Source organism: Sminthopsis crassicaudata, chromosome 1 (assembly GCF_048593235.1).
Source record: "Sminthopsis crassicaudata isolate SCR6 chromosome 1, ASM4859323v1, whole genome shotgun sequence".
In the NCBI taxonomy this organism is placed as follows: domain Eukaryota; kingdom Metazoa; phylum Chordata; class Mammalia; order Dasyuromorphia; family Dasyuridae; genus Sminthopsis; species Sminthopsis crassicaudata.
In genome coordinates this window covers 729,513,812-729,526,541 of record NC_133617.1, presented here as the reverse complement: position 1 = coordinate 729,526,541, position 12,730 = coordinate 729,513,812, and the positions used below count along the sequence as shown (strand labels likewise).

At 37.0% G+C, this 12,730-nt stretch overlaps 1 protein-coding gene across 18 annotated transcripts in view; it reads right to left on the bottom strand.

Annotated features, from left to right (window-relative positions):
• Nucleotides 1–12,730, bottom strand: part of MAGI1 (membrane associated guanylate kinase, WW and PDZ domain containing 1) — a 696,381-nt gene that overhangs the window by 282,125 nt on the left and 401,526 nt on the right. For all 18 annotated transcript variants that reach the window (XM_074284174.1, XM_074284160.1, XM_074284171.1 and 15 more), the window contains exon 2: nucleotides 5,363–5,479. In XM_074284174.1, coding sequence (XP_074140275.1) covers nucleotides 5,363–5,479 — 117 coding nt within the window. The remainder of the gene's footprint in view (nucleotides 1–5,362; nucleotides 5,480–12,730) is intronic.

Genomic DNA, 12,730 nt, shown 5'->3' with positions numbered 1-12,730 from the left:
AAGCTCCTACTATGTGTCCATGTCCAAAGTATGAAATCATCCCCATTTATAATGAACTTACATTCTATCTTTCAAATTTAAATCAATGATACTATGATGCATTTCCTAATTTCTAAAAATAGAAAAGCTACTTAATGCAAGAATTCATGAGTTCAGCTATGAAAAGATTACTTAGGGGATATAAGATGTTTAGGTAGATAATTATATTTATTATCAATTTGAAATAATAAAAAAGAAGTAATATTAATGAAGGGAAATGTGTCAACAGGGGAGAGAGAAAAGTAAGGACATAGAAGGCAGGAAAGAAAAGGAAAGGAGGAGAGTAGAGTGCACTTGGACATTTTAAGAGATAGCAGAAAGAATGTCTAGTGAGCAAAACCAATGAAATCCTTCTGTTATTGGGTAAGAAAAAAAAATCAGTGATAATGATTCAGTCAAAGATAAGCTGATGTCTGCAAAAACCAGAAACTCTGAATCAATTTCTAATCAATGAGGTTACAAAATTCTCTGTATATCTTTGGAGTCGCATATCTCCCTCACCCTTGCTAGTAGGGAGGCAGAGGCTGGCAGATCGTTTGAGCTCAAGAAATCGGACCTGCAGTAATGACAAACCTCATACTTGTCTCCACTAAGTCTAATACTAATTTGGTGAGCTCCTGGGACCAGGTTTCCTAGGGAAGGGCAAATATGTCCATGTTAGAAACAGTAGATCAAAGTTTTCATGGTAATCAGCAATAAGATCAGGCCTTAAGTGGTCACTGTAGGATAAGACAGAGAGATCTAGTCTCAAAAACACAAAAGAAAAAAAAAAAAACAGGAAAAAATTATACTGAGAATAAAAGCATTAGTTGACATGAATCAGAATCAAGAGTCTTATTTCTTTTTTCTAAGAAAGATTTAACATCTTTGTTATATTAATAACTGTATTTGACGTCATGTACCAAGTTTTCTTGATTTAAAAATTAACCTATTTTGTTCTGTATGTGCATATCATAGTAAACTCTAGAATGTATTTTCCTGCATTTATGAATGGTGAAACATGGTGAAGAATTACTGAAAACCTAACGAATATAGAGACTACCAAGTTTTGGGAACATCTGTCCTTATGGCATAAAGGATAAAAAGATAAACTAGCTTCCCCAGACTCCCATTCGCTTCATTGTGTATATTAATGAATTATCACTTATAGAATCATAGTTTTAGAGCTGGAATAAACCTTAGAGGTCATCGAGTCCACTTTCTTTCTTCCTTTTAAAATACACTGAGAAAAAAGAAGGCCCAGAGTGAAGAAATGACTTATAGTATGCAAATGGCCAGGATCTGAACTGAAGATGTTGACTCCATATCCAGAGCTTTATCTACTATAATCCTTCATTTAACTGAATTCACATCACAAGAGAAGGAAGCCAATATATGGATACACTCAGTCTGAATAGTACAGAGACACTGAGTCTTTCCTTAGATTGTGCTAATTTATTTAAAAAATTTAGAAACTGTTTTCAGAAGACAAGATTTCTCAATCCAGCAGCCCTAGAGATTAGCCAAGAACATTAGGATTTACAAGACATGTAGGCCGAGGGATCCAAACCAAGGGGCATGTGGCAAGAAGTCTCACTAGGCTCCCAACAGTCACCCACAACAGTCACCCACTGGTTGTCCCATATGTGTTGCTGATTCTAGAGCCAAACCTGAAATAGAGTTGTTTTGGAGATTTTTTTTTCACAACCGATGAAAGAAATATAAAATGAAATGGTACCTGATTTTCCTCTCAGCAGGAATATAGTTTTGACTTTGCAAGTTTTCTCCTCATTATATAGAAATGAAACCCGAATACAGATGGTCCTATGCATGTATGGGCAAAATATATTTTCCACTGTTTCTAAAAGGCTGAAATCATTTTTACCCAATTCCTAAATCAAAGGCTTTGCTAAGCTTAAAATCAAGCAGTTTAGCTTAGAGTCAAGTCCAATAAATCAGGAAGGACTCAATGAAAGCATTTCGGAATGTAACCTTGGCAACACCCAAAATGCTGCAACTGCTCCTTTGCCTCATTCCTAGTTTCTTAAATTGGAATCTAAGGAGAGGAAAAATTAAACAGAAAAGAAGCAAGAATCGGCAACTGCTTAATTCCACAAAACTCTGGTCATCTTATCCTTGAATCATTCTGATCCTCAGTTCCTTCATCGGTAAATTGGAGATCATCATCATTAGTAATCAGTCAGCATTTATTAAGTACCTAGTATGTGCTAGAGACTTTTCTAGGCACTGGGGATATAAAGAGAAATAAAGAACAGTGTAATCTTGGCTTGAGTTCCCTGTCTCCCACACATGCTGAATGGCTCTCTGCAAGTCACTTAACCTTTGCATGATCCCATTCTCCTTAAGAGAGAGCTCCTTTACAAGGAGCAGGATGACTGCTGATCTGTATTAGTGAAGGGCGTTTATTCACTAGGGAGGACCCTATACTGATAAAGTCCCAAGTACAGACCCTAAAAAATGTGTCGTTCTTAATGTTGCATCTATACTTTAACTTGGAGGATGAGTTTTGTTTCTTCAAAAATCTGAATTAGAATTCTGACTTTCCCATTGATAGTTTTGTGAACTTGGGCAATCACTTTGGACCTCGATTTCTTTATCTATAAAATTAGAGAGTTGAATAAATGGTCTCTGCAGACACTTCCATCTCTAAGACATCTAGGATCTCCTTCAAAGGATGCATAATGTTCAGGCAAACACAAAAAAAGAAGAAGTAGGATAGTGAGGAAGAGCCTTTGATTCGAAGGCAGATGCTCTACAATCGACCTGGCTCCATGAAATGAGAATATCAGCCTTAATTAGATGCCAAGGTTGCTATGAAAGGTCATGGATTCAAAAACATATTTAGGAGTAGACAAATCTATAGAAATGGCAAATGCAATTGGAATTCTAATGAATCCACTCTGTATTTAAAGACAAGTGCCATTACAAGTACCTGAACTTTCAATAATACATTTTATCACTAAATTGACTTTTCTTTCGATCCAAGACAGTTTTGTGATTCCTTGGGATAGGTCTAAACTCAGAGTCAGCAATGTGGCTTAGTAATTTGTGGAAAGAATTCAGAGATCATAGAATCATATGATCATAAATCTAGTAGACTAGGAGGCTAAGACACAAAATGTATGTTTAAGTGAATTACTCCTGATTCCATAGCTATAAGTAACAGAGTCAGGATTTGGATGTAGATCTTTCTGATTGTCGTTGTCCTCCCCGCCACTATTCATTGCCTCATTGAATCTGAAATCATTGTTTGTTCTGCTACTAACCAGATTATTGGTAAATTCCCTCAAGCATTTCGTTTCTTCACTGCAAAAATACAGGCAGTCTCTCACTTCTGACTATTTGTGGGCTGCCCTGAGATTCATGAAGTTCACATGCTATGTGACGGCTCCAACTTAAGACACAATTTGTACTTCACCCTTGTTACTGGTCACCTTTGTCAAGGATCTTCTATACTGGGGAACTCTCTTCTGAAGTCTCTTATAATAGTCAGCTTTTGGTATATCTTTGACTATGACATCAAAGGTGGGGAATCTATTAGAGGTCTGAATGACAGCCAAGTCCTGTCATTGACAATCAAGCGAGAAAAGACCCTGGCATTTTCACCTGTTTAATCAGTGGAGGATTTAAGGAATATGGTAGGGAAGTTGAATGGGCACTTCTAATAGAACCTACAGAAGTCAACCCCTTCCCACCTCCTAGCCTTCTTTGCCCAAACACCCTACATCCTACATCTTAGGACCCTCAGGTTTCAGTAACCTTCCCAGTGACAGCTTTGACTGCCTGGGTTCACTCTAAGATCCCTCTTGTTAAAATCCATGCCTTCCCCAGTAGAAGCTAAAAATAAGACCATTAAAGTCTTCTTGCTTTTAGCAGATGCTAGCAAATCAGAGTCATTTGTGAAAATTTCCTAAAGTTCCAAGATGAGTATAATGGACTGGGGCACCCATCCACCTGTAAAAATTGATAATTTGAGGATTCTTGCTGTACAGACAAATGGCTTTATTTTCAATTACTTAACTATGAGCTAAGAGCTAAGTTTGATTAACTACGCAAAGACCTGTATGCTTAACTCTCACTTAACCTGCTCTAATGTATTTGAAAGTTGAACAAAAGCATGTTATTCACTTGACAACTCAATGCAATTTCTGAAAAAGAAAAAAGCATCTGTTACTTCCTAACTTTTTTTAAAAAAAGAACTCATCCCAAACAAGCTCATTAGGGTCCATTTATTATTTACCAGTACTACCTGTGAGTGTCAATTGGACTTTTTTGGAAACATGTCCTCTCAAGAAACAAACTAAAGTCAGCTTACCTGCTGTCTTTGACATGTGAAAAACAATGTTTGGAAAACAAAATCCCACATCCCAATTAACAGACTCTGGTTAGAGGATTAGAAATCAAATAATAGAAAAATAGATTTTGAAATAGAAAAGATCTGAGAAATCATTGAGTTTAATTCTTCAATTACAGATGAGAAAGAAAGCAAGATTTAAACTGATTTCTGTGAATTCCAAGTTCGAGTGCCTTATCCACTATGAAAATCATTTCAATGAAAGCCTTTCCATTCTTTACTTTTTACTGAGAATGAAATTAATTGAATTCCTTTATTAGAGACATATAGAATAACCAGCTTTGCAAAAGTTATCTCATTGGCTCTTCCCAACAAACTTGTATTATTACTCTCATTTGACACATGAGGAAACTGAGGCTAAAAATGACTTGTGTGGGGTCATATAGTAAGTGTTTGAGGTAGGATTCAATCAAATTCAGATCTTCCTGACTTCAGCTGTAACACTTCATTTACTTAGCTGTCTGCACTCAATACACAAGGATAACATGAAGGATAGGACACATGTTTGGGGCATGTTGAATGATAGGAGAAAAGAAAGAATTAAGCCCCTACTTTGCTTCTTTTTTAACCAATTCAGTCTTAAGTCCACATGCAGCACTCTTTCAACAATACAATGTTGTCTCTAGGTTGACTGTATTTTCAAAATAAATAAGTTCTGTCAATTCTACTTTCCCATTAGCCCTAAATAAGTTCTCAAGGATTTGTCCTTTATTTGGGAAGTCCTTTACTTTGAGCCTGTAGTTCTAGACCCCTTCACAGCTCACAATAATGTCCCTTCTTCCTCTTAGGGACAGCAACAACTTCTCCAAAAACCAATTCACCAAAGCTAGACAACACAATCCTTTTCTAGGCAGCATCTCTCCCACATGGGCACAATATAAAGTACCAGTGAATATCTAAAACATTAATCTCATTTCTTATCATTCAACCTTGCCCAGAGCACCATCAATGGCATCAACGTGTACTTACAAGGCACAGCATGGCGGTAAAGGTTATCTCTTATAACCTGCTGCAGCTCATGATCAGGTGATCCTTTTTGAAAACGCTGATTGAGATAATGTCTTAAATCCTTGTTCAGTCGACTTCCTGTAGGGAAACCAGAACAGAAATAAAAATAATTAGAAAATTAGGGATTCCACTTCAATCCTAGATCATCGAACACAAGAGTTCAGCAACCACTTATTATGACATGAATCAAATATCATCTTCTTTACAAAGGAGAGCAATATTCCAATAGACTTGCGATGGAGAGAGCCATCTGCATCCAGAAGGAGGACTGTAGGGACCAAATGTGGATCACAACATAGTATTTTCATTTTTTGTTCTTATAATTTGCTTGCCCTTTTTTCCTTGCTCATTTTTTTTCCTTTCTGTTCTGTTGTGTGTGTGTGTGTGTGTGTGCAGCATGACAAATATAGAAATATGTATAGATGAATTGTGTATGTTTACCACATATTGGATTACTTGCTGTATATGGGAGGGGATGGTGGGAAGGAAGGGAGAAAAATTTGGAACATAAGGTTTTACAAGGGTGAATGTTGAAAACTATCTTTGCATATATTTTGAAAATTTAAAAAAAAAACTATTATTTTTTAAAAAGGGGGGAAAAAAGAAAGGAGGACAAGACTTGGGCCATTATAGCACAGGGTCAGTGAGTTTGATCTCAGTAACAATTATGACTTTGCATGAAATTAATAAAATTCAAAGACTAAGAATTCAAGTGAGCCTATGAAATATAAAAAGCACTGGTGTCCAAAGGAAATGCTGTTTAAATAGTCACACAAAAATAATCCGTATCTCTCCATCATGAACATTTTGCCATTATCCTTGCATGTGCTTTTTTCCATCCACGCTACACTCATGAAAAGCACCTTCCAGATTAAATTCAAGAGACCATTCCTTCCTCCAATTCAATTCTATAAATATTTATTAAATGCCTATTGTAGGAGGTTAGGTAGTACAGTGGATAAAGTGCTGGGTCTGGAGTCAGGGAGACCTGGCTTCAAGTTTGACCTCATACTAGCTGTGTGATCTAGGCAAGTCACTTCACCCTGTTTGCCTTGGTTTCCTCATTTTTAAAATGAGCTGGAAAAGGAAATGGCAAACCACTCCAGTACTTTTGCCAAGAAAACCTCAAATGGGGTCATGAAAAGTCAAACTTAATTGAAAAATGACTGGAAAATGTGAAAGGCATTATGCTAAATGCTAAGGATAAAATTAAGAAAGAGACAATCCCTTGTTTTCAAGGAGCTTAGAGTCTAATAGAGGAAAACAATACACAAAAGGAGGGTAAAGTGGGTAAAGTGAGGGCTAGTGTTTTGTACGATGGAAACCAAGCAGAGCAACTGGTAGGAAATGAAGTTACCAAGAAGATTGTGAGCCCTCTATAAAGGAAGGTTTTAGGAGAAATTCATTGTTCTACTCTTCAGGTTCCCTCTCAGAAGGGAAAGGCAACTGAGGATGACTTGAGAAGGCATGGAGTATCATAATCTGAATTTGCATGAAGATGAGATTTCAAATGGTCAGTTTATTTTGGGCATGATGGCTGTGGAGAATGGGGCTTCCAAATCAAATTACTGGTAGAAAATGGGCAATCTTTGAGTTAAGATTTCTAGCAAGGAAGGCTTTGGAAGAAGTTCTACCTTCCATCTTAGTTTTGGAAGTTTATCCTAATGGTGAGAGAGTGAGGATCAATTCACCTCCCCCATTATGTCTCCCCAGACTCAGACATATTTTACATCCATCCATGTCACACAACTTGCCACCCTTGCAAAACCTTATGTTCCAAAAATTTTTCCCTTCCTTCCCCCCATCCCCTCCCATATACAGCAAGTAATCCATTATATGGTAAACATGTGCAACTCATCTATACATATTTCCATATATATACATATTCTATATTCTATATAATATTCTATATTCATGCTGCACAAGAAAATCAGAACAAGAAGGAAAAAAATGAGCAAGGAAAAAAAAGGCAAGCAAACAAAAACAACAACAACAAAATGAAAATACTATCTATCCATTCATCCACTATACTATAATACTTCAAATCAATATTCTGGATCCTCTTCTCAATGACTCCAAAAACCATTATTGTGACTGTGCAGATGAGAACCTCCTTCCCAGACCCTTATCCTCCTTGGTACATCTTGTCTTTTATCATCAGATTGCAAAATCTTTGAATGTGCAACCTGCATATTATATCCACAGTATCAGTATTGTGCAAAGTATCACACACACTAGAAACTTAATAAGTGTTTTATTTCATTCCCTGATTTCTACTTACAAATGAACATTGCATTCATTGCTACATTTGTTCCTTAACAACAAGTTTCTTAGGTAAGTGGCAAAAATATTCTGATTCCTACTTTTCTGACAGAAATTAAGTTGCAGCCCAAGATCACAAAGAAAGCTGGCAATCAAGCTAAGATGCAAACCCAAGTCTTCAGTCTGATGCAGATTCCCTTTCCTCTCTATTGGATTATCCAACAAGCATACCCCATTGCCAACTGAGTTAGTTCATGATCAAGGAAAAGACTTAAGGAGTTCCTTCTCTGAGATTCATTTTACTGAGGCACTGAGAAATTAACCACCCAACATCCCACAATCCATAAAAGTTATGTATATGTATGTGTATAGACTGTGGGTAAACCATGTCAGCTTCCTTGGTTTCAGTTTTCTCATCTGTAAAATGAGAAACTTGGACAGCATAACCTCTGACATCCCTGGGCACTCCAGATTTATGATCCTAATGATTTATATGATGTTTCCTCTCTTAGACTGATTTTTTTGAGGGCAAGGGCTGGTTTTGGCTTCCTTTGCATCCCCAGTACTTAGCATAGGACTCAGTACATCGTAAGCACTCAATAAATACTTGTTGAATTAACTTGATTTGATTTAAAGATATATTCCTGAGGCAACTTCTGTGGGTCATAGATGTCTTATCTGGAAAAATGAGGTTGTTAAACTGTGCTTTGCAATACCATATGGGGCTTCATAATTGAATGGGGGGAGGGGAGTCACAAAATTGTGATTTATTATCTATTTTATATAATTATATAACTGGGGACATGGAAACATTTCTTGGGCAAAAGGGGTTATAAGTAGAAGAAATTTAAGAAACCCTGAACTAATTAACCTCTGAGGGTGCTTCTCTTTCTAGATAGATGAACTTTCAGTCTGGTCCTCCTATAACTTCTCTGAGTCTCAGCTTCCTCCACTGTTGAACAAGCCTAAGAATAGCCCCTGTTTTTATAGAGATGACCTGAGATACACAAAGTGCTTTTCAAACCTTGCATCAAAAACTATCCAATCAATTGCACCCATATTTATCTATAGAGTGCCATGCCTTCTCTAAATCTAAATATTTCTATTTTTCACAGCACAGAGTCGGGGGTATAAAAGACACTCAAAAAAAATCTGTTAATTACAATAGTGTCTATGGAATCAAGGTACATACAATCAGCTGCATGGTAGATTTCAATGTTAGGAAATCAAAGTAATCACTGTTGATTCAGTCCCCCTACACACCTAGAGGGAGCCTGAGATCATGTAATATGCAGGTTAAGCTCCACCAGGTGTACTCAGAAAAGAGTACAGAAAGTAACAAAGACCATTGGGCCAACTCTGATCAAGCTTTCAAAGAAGGTAAAGGATTGAGAAAGCTGGTCCAGAGTTGATGATTACAAAATCCCACACCCCTTCTACACCACAGACATGTAAAGGCCAGAGTTAACACCGCTGCTGCCTGTTAACATTTACTCTATGCTCCATGACATTTGTGAGGGAAAAAAATCCCACAGAGTATCATCATTTTGGGCATCTGATCTGCAATTAATTGCCAATTATTCAGGGGACACCTTTATAAATCTTCTCCTAATTGTCAAGAACAGTGACCAATAAGATATTAAATTGGAAGAGTGATGACCTGTCACAAAAACATATCTTCTTCATTTTCTTAGAAATCTAAGATTTCTGTAGTAATGATCAGGGAACCTACACCAGGAAATTAAGAACCTGGAAAGTGGTCCAGGCTTTCTTTTAAGGCAATTTTGCATTGGAAAATGAAGGAAAGAATTGAGGAAGCATGGTACTTTGGAAGAATTTGGAGTCAAAAGCCTAGAGTGGCTTGCCCTGGGTCACCAAGTAAAAAGGGAGATGGGATTTATCCCAAGTGCTCAGCACCATTCTGGGTATGCTGCTATTAACCATTGATCAGCATCATGCGAAATGTGTCCAATGGAGAGAGAACCAATGTTACAGCAAGCAAATAATCATGAGTAGGCTGGAAATTACCCAGTAATGGGTCACTTTCCACCAATGTTTGTTCAGATTTAAGCCTAAGTGCCAGGTTCAAATCCCCTCTTTCTTGTTGCTATGTGGACTTGGGCACATCATTCTGGGCTTTTAAATTCCTCATTTGCAAAATAATGGAAGTAGGACTAACTGGTCTTTGAAGGGTCTTACAAGTCTAAGTTTATTTAACCCTTACTTGAGTTCAAATGTTACTTCTGATTCTTAGTAGGGACTGTGACCTTGGGCCTTCTCTGGATCTCAGTCTCCTCATCTATAAAATGAGCCTAAATACATAATCTATAAAATGCCTTCCAACTTTCAGTCTTTGACCTTATTAACTTGGACTTTCATGATTTAAAGTGAAAATTGTCCCCTTCTCAAAAGGCCATTTAATTGTTCAGGTTGCTTCAACTTTGCCATCACCTACTTAACAATGATAAAAAACATCTCTTCTTAGGTAATGGTGTGTGAAGGGTTAATGATGTCCTGGACATAAATCCAGACATTTTGAAGGATTTTAAAGTTCACCGATAGTTATCTCATTTGGACCTAATCCTGCTATTTTTCTCACTTTATGGAAGAGAATACAAGCTCAGAGATTAAGGTACTTGTGGTCACACAGCATGGTTTAGAGCCATGTTTGAATTCATTCTGTATTGCCAATGATAACTACACTCCCTAGTTGAAATCAATATACTGATTATATCCAAAGCAACTCTGGATTTTCTTTCTCGCATTAATGAAGTTTACTCTAGAGAGTAATTTTGTACCCAAAGCCAAAATATAACCAATTTCTTGCAATCTCCGGCATGACCCCGTTTATGGCTTGTATGACAGTAATGAGTGGCTTGACTGCCACTATGGAAGGGCCAGAGAGGAAAATCTTATTACTCCTAGGGTACCACAGTCTATCCTTTTTAAATTGTCACCTACGAAGGTGCACTTCTCTAATGATCTGTAAAGTCATCACATGTTCATGTGATTTTTGCTTTAGAATACACTTTCTCCCAAGATCATTTGTAGTATTTGGAAATGCTACATTTATTAAGGCTAAAGAAATGGGCTTAGCCAATAGTAGCAATATTAAAGAAGGGAGATTTGTGTCATGTCAGCAGCTCAAATTTATAAGGAACGTGAGCCACATCCAGCTTCAGGGTTGATGCTTGAAAACAGTAAATCAGTATACAAATTAACTAGTTATATATTCACTCAGAAACTGGTAGGAACTTAATGTATTTAAATCTACCTTGTCTGAAATTTCTTAATAAAAACAACCAACTTCCACAGCGTGATACTCAGCACTATGGGAGAATTCCAATTCTATTCAGTTCTCAGGAAGCCAAAGGGGAGGCATTTATATTAGTCTATTGGAGCTCACACTAATGAGCTTTAGGTAGTGACACGGAATCACTCACCCAAAAAAAAATCAGTTTCTGGTCTACATATATTCTTGGTTTTTCATATATTTGCTTCTTATTTCACTATTGATAGAAGATGCGACTCTGGCATTGGTTGGCGATAATTATATCTGAACAAAAGCTGGTAGAAATTGACCCATTTCTGGGTTATCTCAAGCCTAGATATGATAACTTGCTTGACATTACTTTAGTTTTCTCTCCACTGGCATATTTCTGAGTTGTGTCAATTTTCATGTATGGACAGAGGCACATTTACCATGATGGCTATCAGTGTTTAGTAGCAGCCTACCCAGGATGGGGCTAAACAGTTAAATCAATATATCCCTCCCACCACCCGCCCCATCTTCTGCACTGAAGGACTCCACACAAATCCTAGGATAGAGTTGCATGTTATGGCATGCATTCTAAAAGGCCAATGAGTAAGTCAAGTGGAAGCTCTGGCACTGCTATACCATGATTATGAATGCAAGTGTGGCTACAAGCTGTTTGAGAACTTACATTTTCCATTTTGATTTGGTGGCCCATGAATTGAGAAGATCTTGTTTCAAGTTCTTTGTTATTAGGGATGAGATACTGAACTCCCCCCCCAGTGCTCCCATTGCAGAAGAGCCTTCTCAAACTCTCACCCTTCACCCTCTTCCCCCAATTTCAAGTAGCTTCTTCTTGATATTAATGTACACTATTTCTCTTTGTATTTTGTATTTACCAAGAGATTTTCCAAGACAGTGCGTGGTATCCTGGAAGAAAGCAATGTTTCACTATGGTCTTGGGGACCTCAGCACATAAAAGAATAGCTGAAATAAAATATAAATAGTTGCTTAATAAAAGCTTGTCATTGTTTTTATGTCCACAAGAACAAATCAACTAATTTACCATGCCTCAGTTTCTCACTTGTAAAAATGATAATAGCTGTACTATCTCCCTTACAAAATTGTGAGACAGAAAAAAGCTTTGCAAGCTGTATAGCACTTTAGAAATGTCTTTTTTTTTTTAAATTATCAATGTGTAGCAAATTCTCAATTTAAATCCCAGCTTCTCTACCCATGGCATTATGATTAAAGCCATACACAGGTTTTTAAGATGTCAAAACTGAGGGATGAAGGAAGGAAGGGAGCTTTACTCTATATTTAGATCAAAATGGTATGTAGAAATTGTACCAGCCTCCTAGAAAGTAGTTAATAAGCTATGATCTCAAATGTGTCTTTCTTGTAGACACACACCCTAGGATTTAAGCATTTTACTCTCATGCTTCATGACGTTTACTCTGTTTAATAATAATCTGTTCTTGTGCAAGTGCAATCTGCAACCCAAATGGGTTTCAACAACTTTGGATGTTCAGAATAATTAGTACAACCGTTTCTCCCCCTCCTTCTCAATTTACTTTCTCGGGCTAGCATTGATCATTTAGATAATAAACTGAATTCTAATATACTCTAATAAAAATCCATGCAGTAAAAGGATGGAGACAAAAATTCACTGAATTCTAATATGCGCTAATAAAAATCTATGCAGCAAAAGGATAGAGACAAAAATTCATTGAATTCTAATATGCGCTAATAAAAATCCATGCAGCAAAAGGATGGAGACAAAAATTCACTGAATTCTAATATGCACTAATAAA